The 26,099-nt window shown below is 47.6% G+C and overlaps 2 protein-coding genes and 1 non-coding gene across 4 annotated transcripts; 1 reads left to right on the plus strand and 2 right to left on the minus strand.

The window, feature by feature from the left end:
- Nucleotides 1-2,908: 2,908 nt before the first annotated feature.
- Nucleotides 2,909-5,082, plus strand: LOC123121685 (uncharacterized). 2 transcript variants are annotated; one of them, XM_044541703.1, is made up of 3 exons: nt 2,909-3,168; nt 3,289-4,649; nt 4,760-5,082. In XM_044541703.1, the coding sequence occupies exons 2-3, from the start codon at nt 3,397-3,399 to the stop codon at nt 4,914-4,916; spliced, it is 1,410 nt and encodes a 469-aa protein (XP_044397638.1). In that variant the 5' UTR covers nt 2,909-3,168; nt 3,289-3,396; the 3' UTR covers nt 4,917-5,082. The 2 variants fall into 2 exon arrangements, with proteins under 2 accessions (XP_044397638.1, XP_044397639.1); XM_044541704.1 differs by having other exon boundaries at nt 2,962-3,168; nt 3,236-4,649.
- A 1,498-nt stretch (nt 5,083-6,580) lies between these two features.
- Nucleotides 6,581-6,699, minus strand: LOC123126628 (5S ribosomal RNA). The gene has a single exon (XR_006461860.1). It is a non-coding gene; the product is annotated as a 5S ribosomal RNA (ribosomal RNA).
- A 4,240-nt stretch (nt 6,700-10,939) lies between these two features.
- LOC123124878 (uncharacterized) lies at nt 10,940-12,120 on the minus strand. The gene has a single exon (XM_044545421.1). The coding sequence runs from the start codon at nt 12,001-12,003 to the stop codon at nt 11,113-11,115; it is 891 nt and encodes a 296-aa protein (XP_044401356.1). The 5' UTR covers nt 12,004-12,120; the 3' UTR covers nt 10,940-11,112.
- Nucleotides 12,121-26,099: the final 13,979 nt, after the last annotated feature.

The following is a 26,099-nucleotide window of genomic DNA, read 5'->3' on the forward strand; positions in this document are numbered from 1 at the left end:
CCTATCTGCCCTTTTGATGCACCTTTCACTGAAGATGAGATTAAAGGTACAATTTTTCAGCTGCACCCACGGTCCCGACGGATTTACTGGCAAGTTTTTCAGAGTGTGTTGGTCAATGGTTTCAGGTATTGAATTCTCAAGCCCTGAGCCCGCTCAACTCGGCCACAATGATTATGCTTGCTAAGGGTAGCCATAGTGGGGTAACTTAGGTAGTAACTTAACACATCCCAAGATAATTTTGCTTATGTGGCAAGTATTTAATAAGGAAAGAGGTGCTTGTGGTAATATAATATGTTACTGTAACATAGCGCTTCCCGAGGTAAAATGAGTCTATGAGCTAATAAATGAAGCACCATATGACACTACTATTATGTTACTTTGCACTATGAAGGTAGTAACTTAGACTAGTGTCACATGCATGACACTAGTATAAGTTACTCCCCACTATGACCAGCCTAAGAAGGAGGAGCCCTCTATGCCCGGGGACTACCGACCTATTTGTCTTGTCCATTGCTTTTGGGAAGATCGCCGCTAAGATGCTCGCTAACAGACTGCAACCTGTGATGCCAAAGCTGATTGCCAACTGCGAGAACACATTCATTAAAGGAAGATCTATCCATGACAACTTTGTGTTCGTCCAGGGTGCCGCTAAGTTGTTGCAACAGAGGAAGATCCCTAGCCTACTTGTGAAGCTGGACATATCCAAAGCCTTTGATTCCGTCTCATGGGCGTTCCAGCTTTTGAGCTTTAGAGGTTTCAGTCTGACCTGGAGTGACTGGGTTTCAAACTTGCTGGCCACATCTTCAACAAAAATAAATGTCAACGGGTCGCCGTCGGTGTGAAGCTTGTGCTTGTTCGCCAGGTCCTATCCGCTGTCCCTGCTTTCCAGATGATGGTGACTATCGTAAACAAGTGAGCTGATGCACAGCTGAACAAACTGCGCCGCTCTTTTGGGCCGAGAATGGTGAGGCATTGGCTGCCAAGTGTCTGATGGCATGCAAAAGGATCTGCAAGCCTTTGGATTTTGGTGGGCTAGGTATCACCGACCTTGAGAGATATAGCCGCGCTCTGCGCTGCCGTTGGCTATGGCTCAGGTGGACCGAGGAGGACAAACCGTGGCTTGATCTCCCTCTACCTATTGACGATCAGGTCATCGCCCTGTTTCAAGCCTCAACTCTGTCATCGCCCTGTTTTAATGGAGAGAAGATATCCTTCTGGGATGATAACTGGTTGAGCAGTGGCCCTCCCAAGAAGCCGTTTCTTCCCCATTCCAGCATAGGAGCTCACTCAAGGATGCTATTCATGATAACAACTGGCTGGATGTCAACAATTAAACCGTTGCCACCAATCGAGGCTCTGCGTGATTACATTATGTTGTGGAGTGCCATCCAGAATATTCAGCTTTCGCCCCACCCTGACAAGATCACATGGAAGTGGACGGTTGATGGCTCCTACTCCGCTGCGTCCGCATACAAGATTCAATTCATGGGCGGTGTTCAGTCTAATCTGAAGGTACTGATTTGGAAGGCTCCGGTACCAGGAAAGTTAAGGCTCTCCGCGTGGATGGGTGTCCAGGGCCGCTGCCTCACGGCGGACCTGCTCGCGAAGAGATGCTGGCAACACAGCCCGTTCTATGCCCTCTGCAGATGCCACTCTGAGTCCGCCTTGCACTTATTCATGCACTGCTCTTTCTCCCTGGAGCTATGGAAGAAGGCTTTTCAAACTTTCAGCATTCCCTTGAACAGGCTGCCTATAGACGGAACTCACTCTTTCAGGCAATGGCGGGAGTATGGATTCGATTCATTTGCCAGGAGAGACCTGAAGATGAAGTGGTCTTCCGCGACTACTGTGGTGGCCTGGTTCATTTGGACTGAGCGTAATGCCAGGATTTTCAGGGGCATCGCCACCAGCGTTGCTTCCCTAATGCAGCGTGGCAGTAATTTCCTGGGTTCCCAGTGAGATATGCATTATGTGCGCGTGGGAATCACGGGTTTGCTGATAAATGCTGTTGTAAATCCGGAGCACAATCTGTTTATTGATTAGACGTGCCAATGGCAGCAGCCTTAAGCTGCGCCAACACACCATAATGACATCTGAAAGGACCGTTCGGTTCTAAAAGTACAAGGTGGCGATTCGGGTTTGGTCAAAGTTGTCAAAACACGACCAAACCAACATCATCACCCCTACACTGGTAGACTTCACCGTTAAGGTAATTCTGCTCTAAAAGGGGGTCTTCGAATCTGACAAAAGAGAAACACCTTTTGGGAAGCTCAATTGGGGTTCCTCAGGTGACCGAGGTGTGATACTCCTAGGGCAAAACTCTGATCGTTTTGGGGGGAGACACGCGAAGAATTTATTGAACCAGTTTGTAAGTCCGAAGACCAAAGATGAAGGACAGTCCTCGGGTCCTGGATAAGGGAATGCTGACCACGTCGACCTATCGACGTGGGTCGGGCCGAGGCCCCTCAAATGACCAACCAATGGGTCACATTCGTCAGGCCCTGAGGAATCAAGATGGAATCTCCCGAAGACTTGGCACATACTCCAAGGCACGAACGCAATCTTCAACACATTTATCTTTAGATAGACCTATGTGTAACCCTAAGTATCCCAATGTTTATATAAAACCAGTGGTGCAGACCGTAGATGCCAACTCATTCATACTCAATCTCGACCTAGGTCAATTTGTATTCTGCACCCCGTCCACAATCAATATAAACAAAGCATTGTAAGGTTTTACCTCCCCGAAAGGTCTGAACCTGAGTGGATTCGACTTCGTTACTGTCCAGGTAGATGAAACGGCTCGTGCAGCCCCTGAGTTGCCCTCGCGGCAACCCATGGCGGAACGGACGGCTGGGAGACGCCCTTCGCCCGCAAAGAGCTCAGGAGACTGATACTGCACCATCCTTTATACGGGAGTAATGATGCACGAAAGGCCCTTCGCTGTAAAAGAAAAGCAAGTAGGTATAGGTATACATACAGATATACTGTGACGGTATCTTGCCTGCACGTGGGCCCGAGAGCGCGGCGAGACCCGCTTATGCATCCGGATTTGTACTGTACCAGAAAGATATCGCGAAATGAAAAGAAAAAGTGTGGGGAGCTCAGGATTGGGAGCGGCGTGCTTCCACCCTACTCCGGCGGCGGTAGCCGCCGCGGCCACGCCAGGTTCTTATTTCTCCACCCGATTTACTGATGCGCCGTGTCTAAATACGTCGCTGGATGTTCTTTCCAGGCGCCGCTCAGATCCCCCTTCGATCCTTTAATTCCTCCGATTTGGGATCGCAGACTGATCTGAGGAGGCCGAGTCGCAGACTGATCGGAGGAGGCCTATTTAGCGCCGGTCGATGAGCGAGGCGCCGAGAGCAACGCATCCGAGCAAGCCAGAGGTGCGGGATGGGGAGAAAGGCGCCTTCTTTTGCTCCGGCCGGACGGAAGCGTAAAGGTCCATCGTTTCCCCTTCTCTCCCCCTGCAAACGCCGGATTTCCCCCGCTCCGGCGCAGGTGACCGGCTGGGCATCCCTCCCGGACGACATAGTCCACCAAGTCGCCGCGCTGGTGCTGGAATTCGACGTGGTGGACTACATTGCCTTCCGCGCGGTCTGCTCGGGATGGCGCGCCTGCGCGCCCAGCCCGCGAGACCCCACCCTGCGGATACGATCTCTCCGCCCGGTCGACTGGGTCGCGCTCTGCGACGGCGACGCCGTCCGCCCGGATGACGCCTGCCAGATAACCTTCTTCCAGAAGCGAACGGCCAGGTGCCTCCGCGTCCGCCTGCCCGAGCTCCAGCGCCACAGGATCATTGGCTTCACTGATGGTCTTGTCATCCTGCTGCACAAGCGAGCCACCACGATCCGCGTGCTCCACCCCTTCACGCGGGTCGTGGTCGACTTCCCATCCCTCGTCCCCGTCTACCAGAAGCTGATCCGGAACCGCAACTGCGTGCTCCGCATGAACGCTGCGGTTTGTAGCAGTGTGTCATCCACCACTTCCATTGCCGTCGTGGCTTGGTTCCCTTGGTCATCTGTGGTGCTCAGTGCTGATGCAGGCCACTCAAGCTGGGAGGTCATTCACAAAGACATGTATCTTTCCAATACCTTGCCCTTCCAAGGTCAGCTTTACGGTTTCCTGCAGACTTCAAGGCAGATTGTGCAAGTCTACCCTCCAAAACCACTTGGTCCTGGCCCTGTCGTTGCTCATGTTCCAATTAAGTTTGGCAACCCATTTTTCTGCAGCTTCTATCTCGTGGAGTCCGATGGCCACATGCTACTTGTTGTCAAGTCTATGAACTTGGTGGGCCGTGATGTGGAGGAGTGGCGACGTTACGTCATTGCGATCTTCAAGGTTGATGTAAGCCTCGGCCACTGGGAACTGATCCCAGTAAGCAGTCTTGGCGACCGAGCATTGTTTGTCTCCATGGACAGGTGCCTGTCCGTGAAGGCGAAGAACCTTCCTTCCATCAGCAGCAACTCAATTTACCTCACTGTGCCACTCCCGGATCCGGTTGTCGTGCATTCCCTGAGCAGCCAGTCATTTGAGCGGCCAACGACGTTGTGTCAGGTCCACGACGTGAAGGAGAAGATTCGCCCGTCCGTCAGGCCCTTCACCATCGCTGATCATCTTCTCACCTACTGCAATCATCGTGAATGGTACAACTTCTTAATTAACTTCTACTACTACCTTCTCTCTAGCAACAACATGCATTCAGCGTGATAACTCTAATTAATGTTCTAATAATTTGCATTTCGTCCTCCTGTAGGGCAACTGGACTAATGTTTCATGAGTATTACACTATACCCAAGTCTTATGAAGAGTTGTGGAAGAAAATAAGAGCTCAGGATTCTGAAGTGAGGATTTCGCGCGTGCAAGATTCAATCAGGAAAGGGAAAAGGCGTGTCCAACTGAAGAAGGAATAACTACACCGTAATTTAGACTGCTCTTTGAAAATGAGAATATTATTTAACAATATTCTTATTCCTAATGCTTTCAATGTAATCATGCATCAACGCTGATGATGTAACTAAAATCTGTTCTCACTTCGCGATGAAGTGAGCTTATATATGAACTGAAAAATTACCAGCAGGGTTATGCCAGTTAGGATCTGCTCATGCAAGGTGATTGACGCCCATTTGCTTGTCAGGTGTTCAGGTTCATTCAGTGTACTCGCTGTTGAGTGTGAATCCGGATTTGTTTGTTATATAGTTCTGTCTTATCTTAGAGAAAGGTCGGGATTACTCCCTACTGTGCCTTGATGAATCATGGCAGAATGTCACTGAATAACATCCGGTAGACCAGCACCAAGTAATGCTCATTCTTGTCATTATTGTTTGAGTTAAATACATTACAGGTGTCCTAACTTGTCCGGTGCGGTAAGTTTGATGCTTAAACTTGAAAAATACACAAAAATGGTGCCGTAATTTGTCTGGGCATTCAAATACGGTGCCTCTGGACGTATGCCGCCAAATCAAGTGCTAGCGTGGCATGCCAGTGTGTCGCTGGGCCACATGTCAATGGCTGTAGGCACGTTGTGAGTTTTGCGTGTAGTATTTTTGTTTACAAAAATGCCCCTGGACTTTAGTTAATTCTTGAAAAAAATCGTTGCGGACGCTGGATGCACACTGTTTTTTTAGGTGAACGTGCTTGTACCTTAATTAATTCTCACAAAAATATAAGCACAAATTGGCATGGTTTGGCATGGAGGGAATTCAAATCACGGACCTCCTGGTTGCCTATCAAATGAGCGGACCACGAGGCCACATTTCGGTTTGCAGTTAACTGCTAACTAGCAACTTATATGCACGATTCCATGAATCGCGTTGCACATGTTTTCTACAGTTTTTTTATGTACTGCTTTGTTTTTTATTTGAGTGAAGTTTCTGTTTAATTTTCATCATACATAAATGTACTAATATGTTAAGCGTGTTTGTAGAAATTTAAGAATAATATTACACATTAAATTTTGTAATACGCATTCATCATTTTCAAAATACATGGTGAGCATTTTCAAAAATGATATGAAAATGAAAAATGGACATGAACTTGAACATGTATTTAAGAAAAAAACTCACCATGTTTTTAATATAGGTACAACTATTTAAATCCACACCAATTTTAGAAAAAATTCATGTTTATCTCTTCAAAGTACACGATAATGGAAATAGAATAGAGATATAAAATAAACAATAATTTTATAATGATGATTAATTTATTTTTTCATATGAAAAAATTTATGTATCATGAAAACTAAACAGAAACTTTACTCGAAGAAAAACAAGATAGTAACTTGGAATATAAAAATAAAAAGAAAACTACTCCAGCAAAAGCATATGCAGAGTGATACGTGCGGTCACATATATAAACCGCTTGCTGATAAGTAATTGCAAACCAAAGCATGGCCGCCTGGTCCGCTTGATTATCACGCTACAAGGATGTCCCGGGTTCAAATTTCCTGCACGCTCACTTTATGGTATTTTTTACGAGTATTAATTAAAATCAAGGGGTATTTTTTCGTGAGAATTAATTAAATCATAGGGGCATTTCCGTAAAAAAACACGCATAGCTCTTTTTTTCTCTTAAATAGGGAATGCAACACGAGGACTTCCCAGGAGGTCACCCATCCTAGTACTACTCTCGCCCAAGCACGCTTAACTTCGGAGTTCTGATGGGATCCGGTGCTTTAGTGCTGGTATGATCACAGCGCGTCCCTGCAACCACTGACATGTGGCCAGCTACACGCGGGCACTCAATACGGTGGCATATGTCTAAAGGCATTGTATTTGAACACTCAGACAAGTTACAACATCTTTTTGTGTATTTTACATATTTAGACACCAAACTGACCGCTTCGGACAAGTTATGGCACTTGTAGTGTATTTAACTCTTATTGTTTTATCGGTGTTCATGCCTTCTGCCTTCTGGCTTCCATTATGATTATGAGGCATTTCTCCTTTACTGTCTCAAGTATGTTCCTCCTTTGCTATATGTTTTTGTATTATTTTTTTGTGGCACGACAATAATCTCTTATTCACAACAAAAGAGATTGTTCTTGAAATCCAATCATTGCCCTCTTGCTCACTAAATTTGTTTACTTTTATGTCCACCTATTGCTAAATATTCATTTTGTAAAGCGCTAGTTAAGCGGCTTGTAAAAAATCCGACCATTTAGCGAACTGAATATAACTTAGGTGGTTAAGTTCTTTATGGTCGAACCAACCCACTCATTGTTCAAGTCCCAAGCTGGAGGCGCCTGCCGGGTGACCTCCTGCTAGTGCTGAAAGAGTAGGGGTGACGCTGCCTGAGGGATTGACGGACAGAGCCCCCTCCCCCCCGACCCAATAACGGGGGCCTCCAGGGCCTGGGTGTTTGGGACGGCGGCACTCCCCGGGGCATCACCCGGCGGGGTCCCGGAGCCCCCGTAGACCCAATAACGGGGGCCTCTGGGGTCAAGGTTCTCTTGGAGGAACTCTTCTCCATGGCCTTCCGAACGGCTCGAGCGGCACCCTCGTCCTCTCCAACAGAGCCATCGGGGGCCGTCGCTGCCTCGGGGCCATCTTCTTGCGCGGGGTTGTCTGCCGTAAAGGGATCCGCCCCGCTCCAGGCGTCTCGGGCAGCCTCCCAGGAAGACTCTGCGTCCTAAGCCCTACGGTCCGCCTCTGGGTCACCGGCCTCGGCCCTTGCTACCACGACGATGTTTGGATCTGGGATGGATGATGGGGTAGCACGCGAGGAGACATCCGCGTTCCCCACCTCCGACTGCAATCCTCCCGCAGCAAGGCAGCTCGCCACCTCCTGGCCTAGCGACGAGGCCGAATCATCCTCACCGGTCGTCCTTTTCTTCACCACCCGCTTCACCTTCTTCGCCGGGCGGCAGGGGCGAGACGGGCTACACGCATGGCGAAGCAACAGTTAAAAATAACTTGAGGGCTACAAAGCCTACACCCTTAAGGAATAATCTACATACTCGTCCTTGGCGGTCCATCCTCTTGAGCCAGTCATGGAGGAAGGAAAATCTCGGACCCGGCCCTCCAATAGGACCACTGGCATGGTCCCGTAAAACACGAGCCTTTCTAGGCTCGGGGGCTGCCGGAACCTCGACAACATCCCCCGAGGATGCGTTGGTGGCCGAAGGAGGAATCACCTTCGCCACGTCATCGTCCCCGGTCGACAAACTAAAGACAAAGGCCAACAGTGAGCAATAGTGTCCCAATAACCAGAAAGCAAACTCAAGATTTACCTAGTGTCGGCAACGCGGTGTCATCGTTGATCTCGGGTAGTAGAGCTAGGGGCTGCGGGAGATAAGGCACGTTTCCGGCTGGGTGGTGGAGGTGCGTCCCCCCTTCCCCGGTCAGGGTGCTGGAAGAGCCCTCGGAGTCATTTCCGTCCTCCTTCTCCTCTGCGCCTTCCTCTGCTACCCCCTCAGAGTTGGGCCCGATCAAGGCCGCCTGCGGTGAGAAGGGGTTCGACCACTCGGGGTCCACCGAACCCACGAGAACAGGACCCCACCTGTCGCACATCGGCATCCTCTTCATGATGGCATCGTGGGTCTAGCTTTTATGAAGCATCCGGACCGAACGCGGCATGCCCGGGGCCCCGTCAAAATTGAACAGAGTCTCCCACCCATGATAGATTCTCACCCGGGAGGCCATCTCGGTGTAAGCGTTGGCCGTCCTCCTTCCCCGCGAGCATCCAGGTCGGCTCCTTTCGGAACTGAAGAGGGGAAATCCGATGGCGGGCGAAACTACTCGCCACCATACGACCATCCAACCCCCACACCGCAAACAACTTGACACATTGGTGAACTGGGTCGAAGGCCTTGCTGTCGACACACCTTGTCCATCCAGGGCGCTTCATCACAGGCGGGGGAGACTCTGGTTCACGTAGCAGAGGGGAGCCACGCAGAGTCTTGACCAGCAGCCAGTTCTGGCGCCACTCTCTCACATGAGAGTACAAATTCATAGGAATGTAACTCATATCCGTCTTCTTCACTGTGAAGCGGAAAGTCAAACATCCGGAGATCTGTTTGTCCATGGAGTTCAGGTGGGCGGGAGTAGAAATGCCGAAAAAGCTCCAGCGACAGTCGCACTCCGACAAAGCCCTCACAGAAATGGGCGAAGATGGCCAAGACCGACACCGCGTTCGGGTGGAGATGCAACATATGGAGCACGAGGCACCAGACCGGCGACAAGGAAATTGACAAAGATGGGAACCACGTTCGCGTCTACTCCTTGGCTGCCCACCGGCAGCAGCTTCATGCGCCCCCACTCGCGCCTATGACCACCGACCAAGAAATGAAGCGCCTTCGCTATCGGCATCCGCATACGCCGACTCGTGCAGGGCCGGCTCCAACGGCTGCGGCACCATCGCCACCTCGCTGTTCTTCCCCTTATCCACGGTGGGCTTGGATCTATGAGACTCCATGGAAAAAGATCCTAGATGGGGGCAGATGCGAGAAAAAGGAGAAGAGCTGTGGCGATGGCGAAGAGAATGGTTGGGGGGCAAGGACGACAGAACGGGCTAACGGCGCTCTAGCACCTCACCTTTATATACCAAGGGGCAAACGAAAGGGAAACCGCCCGCCTCTCGACAATTACTGCCCACGTTCTCCGCTTCCCAAGGACGTGCCGCGAGCGTGGGTGGTAATCGAGGCGCTCCTGTGGTCTGACAAAAACGCCCATCAAGCCATCCTTCAATGCAACATAGAAAAAGTCTTCAACACCCGGTCCCGTCATGAGTGGTCGGCCGCCACGCGTCAAGGCTTTGGAGCGACAGGGCCCCGTCACCTGTCTCGGGCCCAGCAGCCGCCAAGACGGGTAACGGGCCCGGGGGCTACTGTCGGTGTAAGTAAAACTAGGGTATTACTAACCTGCTAAGAGGAACCTTGACGACGAAGGCATGTATATTTCTCCATCCAGGGGAATATCTTTTGAAGACCCTGATGCACCCGTTGGACCATGACCTGGGTCGTCGGAGGACAGTACGAGACATGGAAATAGATTGACTCAGGGGAGCCCTTCGCAGTATCTTCCCAGGAGGCCGCATTGACACACCACCTGCCCGTTCGAGAGAAGTGGACCTTGACTTCGGAGGCCGCACAATGGCCCGTACCAAGGAACACTGCTGTCTGTGTCAGAAAAGGGACAAAGGTTGAATGACTAGCCCTTGCGCATGGGCTCCGGCAGGACCCGTGTGGACGAAGTCATCCACAACGGCTACAGTAAGATTCACCCACTGCCAACACTGTTACAGTGGCAGTACCTCGCTACCACCCTACGTATACCGAAGGAGGCTGGTAAGTATCAGGGGGTAACATACTACCCCGGGAGGACGTCATCATCATTCGTACACGCGTGCCATGGGCAACCATGCCACCATGGTACAAGCTAGACCAGCCTATTCCAATGTATATTCGACCAATAGGGGCCTCGAGCAGGTCCTCCATTGACAATATAAATAGGGGAGGCCGAAGCCACCGAGAGTCGACCTTTTCATCTTGTAACAGACACACATTGTAGCTTTTTACCATTGCAATAAGAAACAAGGCAGGAGTAGGGTATTACACTAAGAAGGTGGCCCGAACCTGAGTAGTTTTTTGTGTTCATCTGTAGTTCATCCTAACACCGTTCATCCATAACTTAGGATTGGTAGTTTTTTATGTCCATTTGTAGTTCATCCTACCACCGTTCATCCATAACTTAGGATTGGTAGATGTGTTCAGTCCCTGGCCGAATTCTCAAATGGTTGTAGCAAATGCATGGACCAAATAGGTTGGCGCCTTGGAGTTAGCGTTAGATGAGACAACAAAGTGCCTCGGCCTCCGTGTCATTAAAATTTGATGCAAGGCAAAAGTTGGATACACGATAGAACCATGGCTAAAGATAGAATCCGTCAAAGAAAAATGATTTAGTGAAAAGATTCTACATATTTACTCCATCTCATCATATAGTGCTAAAAATCATATATTGTAGTATAAAGAATAGGATTGGATACAGACGAGATTGTGTGCACGGTGCACCATTCGGCTCCATTCGGGCCGGAAAAAGGACAAGGAGAACAAACGAACAAACGAACAAACGAATTGAGCAAATCATCGGTCATCGGACGCCGGCGGCCACTTCACGAGCTGCTCCTCTCCATGAAGTTGAGGAACTCCTGGAAGTCCATCCGGCCGTCCTTGTTCTCGTCATAGGCGTCGATCATGCGCTGGCATTCCGCGGCCGCGACGCCGGCGGTGAACCCGAGCGACCTCAGCACGCTCCCGAGCTCTCCGGCGTCGACGAACCCGTCGCCGTTGCGGTCGAAGACGCGGAACGCCGCCGCGGCCTCCTCCACGGTCGCCTCCTCCTCCTCGAACAGCGCCGCCGCCTCCTCGAACCCAACCGAGGCGGCGCCGCCCGCGCCCATCACCCCGAGAACCACGTCCAGGTCGACCTCGGAGGCGCCACTTGCCGGTGCAGGCTGCGCTGGCTCCGGCTCCGGCGCGGGGGCGGCCGAGCGGCGGCTGGCGGAGGAGGAGGAGGAGGTGGAGGACTTGACGAGGGCGGAGAGCCAGACGAGGATGACGTTGATGGAGATGGTCACCACGGCCTGCGCCACGGAGAAGTTGAAGTAGGACGCTGCCGGCGCCGAGGAAGATGTCATCTCCATGTCCATGTCCTTTGTCTGTGCCTGTTTCCTCTGCTCTTGTTGCCTTGGTGCTTGCTTCTTGATCGTCTCTGAGATGAGAATTGTCGCTGCGTGCTGGATGCTATTTGCCGAGCCCGAAGGCTCGGGATATATAGTCCCGGGTTGCCTCGCGAGAAGGAGGGAAAGAAGTTGGAAGGGGGGACGGACGACGGCCGGGACTTGGGAAGAAAGCCGGGAGCGAGGAAGGTTCCCGGAAGCAGGGAGGCCTGGTGGAAACGCCGGACCGACGGAGCGGTCGCCGGTTCGTGCCTTGTGAGAGCGATGGAATTGTCGCGCGCGCGCGCGAGCGGGTTTCGAGGGAGCTTCGCGGCGTGGAAACATGGGCGGGTCGACGTCGGTCGTCTCGTCACGGCGCACCGGCGACCCGACCGTATTCTCGGTTGGGGTTGGCGTTGGAATTCCACGCAGCCTCGCCTGCTACTCTTTCCGTTGTCGGGTTCCTCCTGGTTGATTTTCCTTCTGCGACTGAATTTTGATTTGATTTCGATAGATATATGTACGGTGGTGGACTGGCCGCACGGACCTGGTGGTATACGTGTTCAAGAAAAATTAGACATCGTGTGTGTTTGTGTGTGACCTGGTGGTATACGGCCACTGGCGTGAAGGAAGGTTGGTGAGTTGGCTAGCGAGCTCTTGACCCGATTTCGTGGTGGACTCGACCAAACCAAACCAAACCAAGCAGTGGTGTAGGTCTTCGCGCCAGCGGACGTGAGAGAATGCTTGATAATGCTTTTTTCCCAGCAAATTTCCAATCTATTCATCTTCAATCATGATAATACCATGAATATAAAAAATAATAAAAAATACATTCAGATTCATAAACCACCTAGTGACGACTATAAGCACTGAAGCATGCTGAAGGCGCGCCGCCGTCATCGCCCCTCTGTTGCCGAAGTTGGGCACAACTTGTTAGTGAGAAAGTCGTCGTGCTAAATCTCCATAAGACGAGCGCACCAGAGCAACAACCGCCGCTGATGAAAAAAAAACGTAAATCGAAAGGATTCAACTTGAAGACACACGATCGTAGACGAACAACGACGAGATCCGAGCAAATCCATCAAAGATAGATTCGCCGGAGACACACCTCCACATGTCCATCAATGATGCTAGGCACACCGCCAGAACGGGCGCTAAACAGGAAAACCTTTATTTCATCTTCAGGGACCGCCGCCGTCTCGCTTTAATGAGCAGGACATAAACCATAACAAAACCGAAAGGGACGACTAAAATCGGAGCTCTCCCGCTAGCCCTTGCGAGGATCCACCACGCTCTCATGACCCTAGGCCCACTGAAGATGAGGCGGACCTACGACAACACCGATGAGAGACATGAACCCTAGCCTTTTTTAAGAAGGAGGCGGCTATACATGATCGTGCTTCCACCACCGTCCACTATGACTGAGGTGTTTACACGCGACTAATGTGCTAATTATGTGTGCGAGCGGGTGCATATAGATTGATAGGCTAAATGAAAACATGGCAAAAAAAGGCTAGAGCATTTATAGTCGGCGTCTCAAACCCGTCTCATACGTCTGGGTGGGCCGTCCGGTCACTGTCCGGTCACGATTTTTGACCCAGACATGCTCTTAAATAGGCCTCAAACGCCCGGGCTGACCGCCACTCCGACCCCACCTCAAATTGCATCAAATTCACCAAACTCTTCCTCCTCCTCCCGCCGACCTCCAATCATTCCCGCGCTTGGACCCTCGTCGTCCTCCACCCTTGCTCCCAATCGTCACCTCCGGTCCCGATCCATCGCTGGAGATGTCGTCCAACCCGACCCACACCGCCGTGACGGAGACGCAGTCCGCCTCGTCCGTCGATGGCGTCAATTCGTCGCTGCGACTTGCAAGGCAAAGCATGCAAATAAGTGGCTTGCGGACAAGAAGATGGAGACCAACGACCGTAGGAAGTACGAGGCGGTGAGGGCGGCTGCGGCCCGGATGCAGGCGGAGGAGGCTGCCCGGATGCAGGAAGAGCAGGACGCATTCCGCCTGGAGGAATACGCATTCCACTCAGAGCAGGCGCCCAACCAGTGATCCAAGGCCATCCAACTGTCACGCTGGGACATTGATTTCAATTTTCCATGTCCGGTTTGTTGAATTATGATTTGCTTTGCCTTGTTTCGAACTTTGGCATTCAGACAGTTTGTACCGTATGATCGACGTGCATAAATTACATGGATTTAAGGATCAAAAATTGCAGTATGTGGATGTGCGAGCAACATTTGAGGGATGCCCAGACATTGCCCACGGACATTTGAGGGGCCGGATTTGCTAAGTCCGATTATAGATGCTCTTACTTAACACAAACCTTCTTGGATGGCATGTTTGTCTGGCGCTCCTTTTCAGCCTTTGTGTTTTACAAATTTAAAATGTGAAGCTATATTTTTTTTCGAATACGCATGAGTGTACGTATTATATTTATAAAGAAGGGGTAGGTAAAGAGCCCAAATCCACATGAAATGGTTTTACATCATGAACTAAGCATGCCACATCTACTACTCCTCAAGGAGGAGGGGCCTAAGCTTACTACTCACGTCGTGCCCACCTAGCTAGCTCTGCAGCGACGCCATTCCAATCTCCCTTGAGCAGGCCCGCCGTACACCAAGTGTTTCCTTCTTTCACGATTTGCATGATGAGCCCAGTGAGCGAGGGCGAAGCGCCATTGAAGACGATCGCATTGCGGTGTTTCCACATCTCCCAAAGGACCAAGGTGATGAGGACACGCATGTTCTTTGGCTTGTCCGCGCACCAACCCACCAAGGTTTCATGCCCCTCCGGAGTCCAAGCCGGCTTGCCAATCGTGGTGCATAGTGTTCTCCAGATCATCCGCGCAAAGACACATGTTAGCTCGATGTGATCCAAAGTCTCTTCCTGTTGGTCGCAGAACGGGCAGGTATCCGGGTGTGGTAGGCCTCGTCGAGCAAGACGATCTGCCGTCCAGCATCGGTTTTTCATTGCAAGCCAGAGGAAGAAGCAACAGCGTAATGGTGCCTTGGATTTCCATGTGAATTGAGCTGTAATAGACACCTCACGCCCTGCAAACCTTGCCGCATAGGCCGACTTGTCAGAGAACATACCATTGCTTTCCCAGGCCCAAGTTATGGTATACGCACTCCCTCTTGCCGATTTGTCTCCTGGATCCGATGCCACAAGCGCAGGTACTGTCCGGGAGCATCGAGCCCTAGGTCCGGATTTATATCTGTTGCCCAGACTCCTGTGTCAACAGCTTCCCTGAGAGATCGAGCCTTCCTTTTGCGCGGGGGGACAGCTGCGTATACCAGCGGTGCAAGCTCCTGAAGGCAGAATCCCTCTAACCATCGATCTTCCCAGAAAAGGGTTCGGTTCCCATCTCCTACTGATATCTTGGTCGCGGCTTTGCAGAGAGCCATTGATTCTTTGTGGACCTCGATGTTGAACTCGCTCCACGGCCTCTGGTGATCCACTCGTTGTAGCCAGGGCCAGCGCGCCTGCAAGGCCACGTTCAGCCATGCGAGGTCTGGGATACCTAGGCTGCCTGTCCACTTTGGTGTGCATACCGTTGCCCAAGCAACCGAACAATTGCCACCGTTCGCCTGGCTCTTACCGCACCACAGAAACCCTCTGATGATCTTATTGATGGCATGAATGGTCTTCTTCGGAAGAGCGAGCGCGAGCATTGCGTGAATTGGAATAGAGCATAGGTCCGAGAGGACGAGAGTGAGCCTGCCGCTCTTTGGCAGTGTAGCCGCCTTCCACTTGGGCAGGCATTGGGCGATGCGTTCCACCAGACCATGAAGTTGTGCGGCCGATGGCTTGCGCAGGCATAACGGCAAGCCAAGGTATCGGCATGGGAAAGTCCCGAGCTCACAGCCTAGAACAGCCGCGGTGAGCGCTTTCTCATCGTCAGAGCAGTATTTAAAAACAAATAAAGGCCTTGGCGTCGATTAATGCACAAACATTGTCAAATACTCCCTCTATCCCAGAATATAAGAACGTTTTTGACACTATGCTAGTGTTAAAAATGTTCTTATATTTTAAGACGGAGGGAGTAGTATATTCTTATTATTTGTTAAAAACAACGACGCTAATCAAAGCCGAACAAACAGGCCAAAAGAGGTACAATGGACAATAGATCAGCCGGCGGTAAAATCGATACATTCTCGGAAAGCCTATGACGATGGACTATAATCCAATGGTTAAGCGGCATGCATAGGGTAACAAATGGCACAAGACTAGAAAAGTTAAGCGCCCTTCGCTGCGCCATTTTCTTCTCCTACGGCTATGGATAAACAAATAGAGTAGTAGCTTATGAAATTATTTGGTTATCACTTAGTGGGGCGAACTTTCTTATTTTAGGTGCAACCCGTAGTTCATAATTCACCGGTCACCATCAAGCCACGAACATGTGTTCGCACACGAACACGTCACCGTGTACCCTCGACGCAGGGGTTGATGCACCGCAGCTCACGTTGAAGGAGAACCGATCGGCAGCGCGATACGCAGGACAGCCGGCGGATGCTTTTGTAGAACCGAAACCCCACACACCCGGGAGGGACCCCGTCAGGGCGCGCGGCGGCTATGGGCTGCCCTAGGTCAACCTGGTCGCCCTAGGGCCTCGAGGTTCGTCGCCCTGCAACAAGAAGAACTGACGAAGAACGAGGAAGAACAATTAGGGTTAAGGATAAAAGATAAAAGATAAAAAGTGGTAGATGATTTGTTCGATTGTGTGTTGTTCAATCGGCCGTCACCCCTTAGGTATATAAGAGGCGGCTGGACTTCCCATGCAAGGAAAAGGTTTGGATTCACATCCAAAACCCTAGTCAAATTCGGATTGGTTTTATCCGAACTTTCCAAAACTGTTCGGTCTAAAACTGGCTGCACCTTGCGGGTCTTTTTTGTGGTGGTAAACGACTTCGGATGGAAACGAGTCCAAAAGCAGTCTAGACGTTTCGACGAGAGGAACAACTTTCATGTTGAACATTGTTTCATCAGAGGTCATCTCGAGGGTCAAATCGCTCGCGCAAAATAGCTAATTATTCACGCAGCTCATCAGACATACCAACATATGTGTCTGGTTCCGGGCGTCATATTTTGCTCACTGGAGGGTCGCTCTATGCGGGCTCTAAACGACCTCGGATTGGGACGATCTTTATATCAAAATCGATCATTTCGACGAGACGCACAACTTTCATGTTGAAACTTTCTCCATTTGAAGCCAGCTTAATTGGGTTTCTAGCCATTCTTTAATCTGGTGTTGACATGAACATCTCTGAACTTGTCATAACTTTTACACCCGAGCTCCGTTTTAGACCATCTTCATATTCATCTTGATCTTCTGGAAGAGGGCCATCTCATGGTGACTTTCAATAGTAAGTTTGAATTAATCTTGACATAGCCTCAAGCCACTCTTTATAATCGTGCCACTTTTGAGCGTCAACACATGCCTCCCTGTTTTTCAGTAAAGCTAGCGTGCCGAAAAATAACTTGTACCAAGTTTGTTCTAAGGACGATGTCAACACTCCATCGGCCATTTATATATTCTTAGGACGAGAATTATATATTGGCCATGTCTTGTGTGAACTTTCTGATGCAGACTTGGGTGAAATCTTCTCACTTTCATTAACAATCCGGTGATAAAGTTCCATAGATATGTATCTCAAGGTCATCCTCCGAACCATATTGTTCACCCTTTTGCTAGGATTTTGAAGATAATTAACAATATACTTTCTCCAATCCTTACTTTCGCCTGCATAAAAATTTCATTAGTGGCCGAAGCTGTGGACTTCGGTTCGGCCTTACCTGTGTTGACGAGACTAAGCATCGGCTATTGAGAGAAAGACAATACAACATGATTAACATAGTAGCCGGATGTTTGCTGTGCCAATTCTTTCGAATTGTCATGTCTAAATATATGAACAATTTTAAAGCAAAGCAAGGTAAATTTTGCATCTAGACATACCCCAAGATAAACTATAAGTGATTCGTCAAAATATTGATAACCCTTGGATATTTGTTGCACTACTCATAGCGAATCACCGAAAGCCTCAATATGCATAGCACCTATAGCAAGTAAAAAGATTCAATCCGAGTAACAATGCATATTCGGCTTTGATTAATCGTGCATAAAAATATTCTAAGCGGCATGAGGCTTTAAAAAATAGTGCCATAAGGAGATATATAAACAACACCAACACTTTGGCCATTGCTACGAATTGAACCATCAAAACATAATCTCCAGAGTACTAGTGAGACAAGGCTAACATCAATATTATGCATGTCATTAATCCGATGTTCAGTAATAAAATCAGCTATGATTTGGCCTCTTATAGATCTCAAAGATGCATAAGCCAAATCATATCCAAACAAAGTATAAGCCCACTAGCCAATTCTGCAACTATGAATTGGTCTATGCAGCATGTATTCAATGACATCGGTTATGATGTCTCAACTCCATTCAAATATAAATATAAATTACCATGAGCACGTACCTTGTCTCGCTCTCCAATCGAACTAAGGACGATGTTAGAATACTACACCGGCCATGCATTGACATACTCTTAGGACGATAGATAAATATCAGCCATTACCATGTAAACTTCATTCAAAGCACATATAGCCGAAATAAACAAATGAAATGACAATCATGCAACTTACAATACATTCGTCCCTGGACAGATGGCTCAACATGGTGATCAAGAATTCTAATATAATTATTTCTCAACAACAAATCAAAGATTTGATCACACATATTGGAATTGAAGGTATTTTTTTATTTTCTAGCCGATCTTGTTGTGAGAACGGCTTTGGAGTTAAGCAAACGAATGGTTCAGATTTTGCATCACCCCATTCGGCTATGCATTGTGTTTTGCACTCTATCTCCGATGTCTTTGGATAAGAAACTATACTGACATCGGTTTGCTCAGAAGATTTTAACCTTGGCTTTAAATTTCTGGAACAAAAATAGTTAGAACATACATGTCTCAATTGAGACCAAGTGTAAGCCAAGTAAGAAATAAGCAAAGCTACCCAATTAGATATGAGCTTTAGATAAAGCAATGGGGAAAGCCTTGGCTGCAATAATTTTTCGCTATCGGTCTTTCTGAATGGCACAATGGGTTGACCGATATGCTCAATAACAATTTTATTGCTAACAAGTAAATAACCCTTCTTCATTGGTCTTTCAAAATTACTTATGAGGATTTTTCTAATAGATGCATCAACTATGAAGTTGCGACCAAATCCGGAAATAGGAAAATTACTTGCTAGGCATACCTCTTCAAATATGTTGGGAGAGCATGATGGTGGTGTGACTTGAACAATATCTTGATCCATCTTTGGATGGCTCCCCAACGCCTTATCATCATATTTTTCTTGATTCCATGCATCATTACTTTGAAGATCCTTGTCAGCCGAACTTTGTTCAGCCAGTTGCTCTTGTCCTTGAGGCTTGTCAATTTCTACAGCACGAAACTCATAGGGCAGGAAGTAGGTTCCATTAACTTCAGAAAAATCAAGCACCGATGTTTTCCTATGCTTGCCATGCCCTTTCTCAATAATGCTTGCTTCTTTGGATTTGATGGACTCATAATATATACTACTTGATTCGGCTTTTTCAATAACTGAATTTTCTTTGTTACCTAAATCAATACCTTTATCTTTTTGAATTTGCAAGGCTTCTCGCTCTTGTCTAATTTTAGCCCACATCTCAGCTTGGCGAGCTTTGAACCTTTTCATCTCAATTTCCATCCACTCCTCATGAGATTGCCCCCCAATACTTTGAGACTCTTCCGGCAATGAGGTGCCAAAACTTTGCAATTATTTAGGGGGTACACTGGATGGTACAACACTGGGCGAATGCATCATTTGCATAACTCTAGCTTTTACAGCAGCAAAATCATGAGGCTTCCCGCCTTCTATTAGTTCCTGTCGAATGGAGTTGCACAAATCCCAAGAAAATGTAAGCTTTTGTTCTCAATTACCCAGTCTGGATATGGTTGCCCCCCGATGCTTTTAGACTCTTTCGGCAATGAGATGCTGCCGAAATTTCGTAATTGTGTAGGGGGGACATGATATGCCACGATAGTAGGTGAAGGCATTTGTGCTCCTGTAGAAGTTTCACTTATTCGGCCATGACCATTAAGGTGCGGAGCCGAATTATGGACATCAACAGTTGTGTATGGTGCCAAAAAACTAGTAGCATGAGGTGTAGCATATGATGTTTGAGGGTAATTGGCCGAATAACTAGTAGTAGCATGGCCAATTCCCCTATCCATCGGCATGCTTGGATTAACATGTTGCAAATTAGTTGCCGATGGATAAAAAGATGAAACACTATGTTGCATGCCATTGAAAATTCCTACATGGGGTGTTTCAACTTGATTAACCGAACTCATCATGTTGTTCATCGGCATATAGATTTGTGGGGTTGCCGATGCATGGGAGTTGGGATACATATGTTGCATGTTGCTAAAATTATATAAAGTTGAAGCATGAAGATTATTCTGAATCGGCCGTTGCACATAATTAGATGCATGATTGACAAAACTAGGGCTAGGCGATACATTATGTTCATTAGACGATCTAGCAACATCATATGCATTATTTGCGTCTACATAAGTGAATCGGGTATTCATATTACCGTTGTAGATCGCAAAACTCTAGATGACGATCTCTTCGTAGCAAGAACAGGCCGGAGACCGTTCAAAGCTTCGTCCCCAGCGGAGTCGCCAAAAAATGTGTTCGCACACGAACACGTCACCGTGTACCCTTGACGCCGGGGGTGATGCACCGCAGCTCACGTTGAAGAAGAACCGACCGGCAGCGCGATACACAGGACAGCCGGCGGATGCTTTTGTAGACCCGAAACCCCACACGCCCGGGAGGGACCCCGTCAGGGCGCGCGGCGGCTATGGGCTGCCCTAGGTTAACCTGGTCGCCCTAGGGCCTCGAGGTTTGTCGCCCCGCAACAAGAAGAACTGACGAAGAATGAGGAAGAAGAACTAGGGTTAAGGATAAAAGATAAAAGATAAAAAGTGGTAGATGATTTGTTCGATTGTGTGTTGTTCAATCGGCCGTCACCCCTTAGGTATATAAGAGGCGGTTGGACTTCCCGTGCAAGGAAAAGGTTTGGATTCACGTCCAAAACCCTATTCAAATTCGGATTGGTTTTATCCGAACTTTCCAAAACTGTTCGGTCTAAAACTGGCTGCACCTTGCGGGTTTTTTTGTGGTGGTAAACGACTTCGGATGGAAACGAGTCCAAAAGCAGTCTTGACCGTTTCGACAAGAGGAACAACTTTCATGTTGAACATTTTTTCATCAGAGGTCATCTCGAGGGTCAAATCACTCGCGCAAAATAGCTAATTATTCACGCAGCTCATCAGACATACCAACATATGTGTCTGATTCCGGGCGTCATATTTTGCTCACTGAAGGATCGCGCTGTGCAGGCTCTAACTTTTGCATACGACCTTAGATTGGGACGATCTTTATATCAAAATCAATCGCTTCGACAAGACGCACAACTTTCATGTTGAAACTTTCTCCATTTGAAGCCATCTTAATTGGGTTTCTAGCCATTCTTTAATTTGGTGTCGACATGAGCATTTCTGAACTTGTCATAACTTTTACATCCGAGTTCCGTTTTAGACCATCTTCATATTCATCTTGATCTTCTCAAAGAGGGCCATCTCATGGTGACTTTCAATAGTAAGTTTGAATTAATCTTGACATAGCTTCAAGCCACTCTTTATAATCGTGCCACTTTTGAGCGTCAACAACATGCGAAGAAGGCGACACAGACAACCAAGCATAGTAAGACTGTAAGAAGTGAAACGGCAGTCAACAATTTACACGGGAGCTTTAGAACTATAAATATTTACACTCAATATCTCATACACTGATCCAAGGGACCCACCGAGCCATTGACCTAGTCAAAATCCCAGGCAAAATTTCAAATTGGATAGCTCAATTGATTGTGAGAGGTTCAATTCTAGAGAGCTTAGTGAATTACTAGAAGGGTTAGGCGCACTTTATTGCGCCGTTGGTGTTGTTTGGTTTCTTAAAAATAATATTAATCATTTTATTTCAAAATATAAGGTGTATTTTTTTTGAAAAGTCAAACATTTTAGTTTGATCAAATTTATAGAAAAATATAACAAAATCCATAATATCAGATCGATATGATTAGATTCATCATGAAATGAATTTTCATACTTTTTGGTTTAATATTGTGGATACCGATACTTTTGCTATGAACTTGGTCAAGGTTAAAGAAATTCAACTTCTCAAAACCCTAATACCCCTTATAGTTTGGAACTGATGAAATTTTTTGTTTGATGGGTGGGGGAGATGATGGAGTGTGTTTATTTATAATGCGATGATTTGGTGGCCTTTCGTGGTTGATTCTATGTTATCCACTAACCAACCTATACTTATGTGGGGAAATTTCTGCATCATTGGTTGCATGTACTATATTGGTGCTACAGTATCACATTGTTTTTCCTAGACGATGGGAGGGTGCATGGGATTGATATATTTTTATAGGCCAGTTGCTGCTAATTGATTTAAAAAATCGTTGGCCCAGTCAAAATTGTAAACCAAATCCAAAATCGAATATCTTAATTGAATGAAAGAGCTTCAAAATTAGGGAACATAATGAATTAAAAGAATTGGATGGGGGAGTTTGAGAAATTGTTGACCCGGTCAAAATTAGGTGACCCAATTATAAATTAAAAACCTCAATTAATTGTGAGGTCTTAAGAATTAGAAAGCATGGTGTATAGTATAAAAGAATTGAATGGAAAAGCTTTGAGAAATTGTTGACCTGTCAAATCGGATGATACAATTCTATTTGGAGACCTCAATTGAATGTGGACTCTTTAAAACTAGGGAGCGTAATATTATAGAGGGTAAAGGATTTCAAGACAATGTCTTCAAGAAGGATTCATCGCTCGCCCGACTTGTTAACCAAATCCAAGGCATTGACCCCAAAGCAAAACTTCAAGCCAACACATTCAACAAATATACAGCATGAGCACATCTATCTATTGTGCCTAATTTAGGAAAAAGACTAAATCATGGTTCTTACTAAGAAATACAACCTCAATCTCAATTGCCAACATTATAATCTACCTCTTCTCACACAAAACTAGCTAGCTAAAGGAGACTTCGTCAGAAGAAAAGAGGTCATCGTATCGCTTCCTCACTATCGCACCACCGTCTCATTGGTGGTATCCATGAGTGCCACAGTAACACCTTGCAGCCCACGCCACACTATATTGTCGCCCGGATGCCGCGACCAACTTGAGTTTAGATTTGTTATATTTTTCTACAATCTTGATATGCCACTCTCACCACATTGGCTAACCGCCATAGTCGATACTCGTCAACATGCAGGTTTGTGGTTCCACGTGCAGCTGACCACCGTATCCACACCATCATACCATACCGCACTCAATGCTAGTGCACAGTCGATAAAGCTCGCGTACATGCCTCCGTGACAATTGGCATCATGCGACGCACCCGCACCTCCGTGATTGGCACCACGCGACACATATGCACCTCCGTGATAGCTGGCCGGTGGCGCCTCCGCACCAATTAGTTCTCAGGCTTGAACCCTCACCTCTGTTGACGCCTAGTGGCCCCGCGTGACTCCTCGTCTTCTGACGAAAAAAGGGCCACCACCGCCAATGTCGCTTCAGCTTTGCCCATAGGCGCCTCCCGACGACGGGGAGGAGAGAAGGGAGAAGATGGGGTTATGGGGGCGGGGCTAGTGTTGGTCTTCTAAGACTGGCAGTACCGTCAAGTGACGACATATTTTTCCGGATGGGGTGAGAGTGGCATATCGAGATTGTGGCAGAGGAGACAAGCAGTTTACCTAGGTTTGGTCCCTCCCTGGGTAGGTAACACCCTATTTTTTTCCTATGATGGTTGTATTGCTCGAGTGCTCGCCGTCAAGTGTTTATTGGATTACAAGTTCCTAGCCGCGGTGGCGGCTAAGGAAGAAGGGGTAGGTGCAAACCCCTATCACTTGACGGCTCTCGAATGTGTTAGACCCCCTCCCGCCAGAAATGTCCCAGTCGCTTTATATAGCTAGTTGAGATAGGGTTACATGGCTTAGGTCGGACTAATAAGGTGGGCTTGTGTCACCGGATTGGACCGGGCCATATTGTACGCCGATGGACGTCTGTTGTCTTGGTCCGTTGGATGGTGGGGCGACCGATTGGAGCCCTGTCCCGAGTGGTTGATTCGGCCCATCTAGAGATGGTGTGCCCGCCCCTTGCCTAGTTGGCAAGGCTTGGACGCCATATCCTTGTAAACTAGGGTTGTTTTACATGTTCTTGTTCTCCAAGAAAGGTGATGTTGAATAACCATTCAAGTTTGCCTTTTTAATATCATATTTCTTATTCTTGTTCTCCAAAAAAGTTGAAAGTAAAAAGTGAAAAATGCTAAACAGAAGAATGGAAAGAGAAGATGCAAACGAAACATCAATAGGGAAGATGCAAACACCAGGACTTGAACCCTAATGGACTAGGGATACTACAGTCTCTCTAACCATCCAACCACAGGTTGATTAGCAATGAAACATCAATCAACTTGATTAACGTGTGGCTCGTGTGTGGCTTTATCTAGTCTTAAAGTAGGAAGAAAATAATTTCTTTTGGAGCAACGTGCATGACTTTCTCCTCTCATTAAATGAAAAGTGAAATGACTAGTTAAAAATTGAGGACGTGAGTATCACTGGAAGTTTCTTCAAAAAGGTTATCACCTAAACAATAGAAAAAAATGAAATAACGAGGGACTGTGTATGTCATGAATAATTTATCTAACATTAATTTGTGTGCTACGGAACAAATCTCTCCAAGAGAGACACCCCCATGACCCAAAACCTAGCCCGTCGCGATGGCTCCCTTCCTCTTCTCCTCTCCTATGTCGTCACCAGTGGGGGGGGGGGGGTGCCGGAACGTTGTGTGCCTGCCGGAAGTGGTGGCAGCGAGGATCTGGTCGCTTCATCCCCCGTGAAGGACATCGGGTAGTGGTAGTGCGCCGTCCTCAGCAAGCGGCGCTAACAGGTGTTGACTATACACCTCGGTCGTGCAGGTGGCATGGTGATGGTGGGAGACAGGTGTGGTGCGCGGTAGCCTTGGGGCTAACCACACTAGATCTCATGGCCCCTTCCGCTGCAACCTCTTGCCACCCTCGTCTCAGATCTATTCTTCAGTGGTCTCCAAGCATCGTAGTCGTGTATGGTCTCGAGGTGGGGTAAGGGAGTAGGGATCGGAGAAATCCGTGGTCGGCTGTGTCGGCCCACTGGCGGCGACACTCGTGGACTTTGTCCCCTACATGTAGGCGTTGGCAAGGTAGTCCCTTTCTTCCCCGTCTCGCTCATGTCTCGGGTGAAAAAATAAATCCTTTCAGATTGGGCGGTAGCAACGTCGTGGGCGTCGTCACCTTTACGGGGGTGGTGTCTTTGGTGAGCTTTTTTTTGGGGGGGGGGGGGGGGGTTCGCTTGTCCTGGTTTGGGTTTTGTCGCACAAACTTTTTTCAAATTCACAAACTTTTTTCGCTTTTGAATTCTCAAATTTATTGAAATTTTTGAACATTTTTTGAATTCACATGCAATCTGTTAATTCATGTATAGTTTTTGAATCCAATAACAAATTTTCAGTTTCATGATTTTTCTGAAATTCACAGACAATCTGTTAATTCACGTATAGTTTTTGAATCCAATAACAAATTTTCAGTTTCATGATTTTTCTGAAATTCACAACAATGTTTTGAATTCACGATCTTTATCCTGAATTGCAACATTTTATATTTTCTTAAAAATATATTAAATCTGGAAATAATGATTCAAACTAATATTTTTTAAGATCCACGTACATTTTTGTAGTGCAGGAAAAAAATCGTGCATTTTTTCAAGACTAAAAAGTCTTAAGTACTAAGGCAGTGGCTGAAGGTACTGAGGACCCACGTGCGAGCACACCAAGTGATGCGCCCAGCCGTCGCTATGTGTCGCCTGCTGAGCACACCCTCTGCATTTTGTTCTTTTATTTTGCTATGCGTTTTCAGGATTTAGATAGATTTTTGTTGTTCAACTTTTTGTGAAAGCACAGATTTCGTTCGGCGAGGTGCACAGTTTTGCTTCTCAAAACAGAAAATTTGTGCTTCCACAAAATGCACAAATTTGCTTCTGCGAGATGCATAGTTGTGTTTCTTGAAAAAAAAATACGCATTTCACAAGAAGCACAAATTTGCTTCTCGTGGAAGCAAAAATTTGCTTCCTCAAAAGTTATGGTTATGCTTCTCGGAAAGGGAAAAATCCATGCTTTCACAAGAAACATAATTTTGATTTTTGTGAAAGCACAAATTTGTTTTTGCGAGAAGTGCAACTGTGTTTCCAGGCTTCAGTTTTTCTTCCATTTTTCCATTA

Source organism: Triticum aestivum, chromosome 5D (genome assembly GCF_018294505.1).
Source record: "Triticum aestivum cultivar Chinese Spring chromosome 5D, IWGSC CS RefSeq v2.1, whole genome shotgun sequence".
Lineage (NCBI taxonomy): Eukaryota > Viridiplantae > Streptophyta > Magnoliopsida > Poales > Poaceae > Triticum > Triticum aestivum.

Excerpts from the sequence above, each read along its gene's own strand:
- LOC123121685 (XM_044541703.1), top strand. The coding sequence starts at position 3,397 with ATGGGGAGAAAGGCGCCTTCTTTTGCTCCGGCCGGACGGAAGCGTAAA. Across the intron at positions 4,650-4,759 it reads TACTGCAATCATCGTGAATG|GGCAACTGGACTAATGTTTC; the intron begins GTACAACTTCTT and ends GTCCTCCTGTAG.
- LOC123124878 (XM_044545421.1), bottom strand. The coding sequence starts at position 12,003 with ATGTTTCCACGCCGCGAAGCTCCCTCGAAACCCGCTCGCGCGCGCGCG.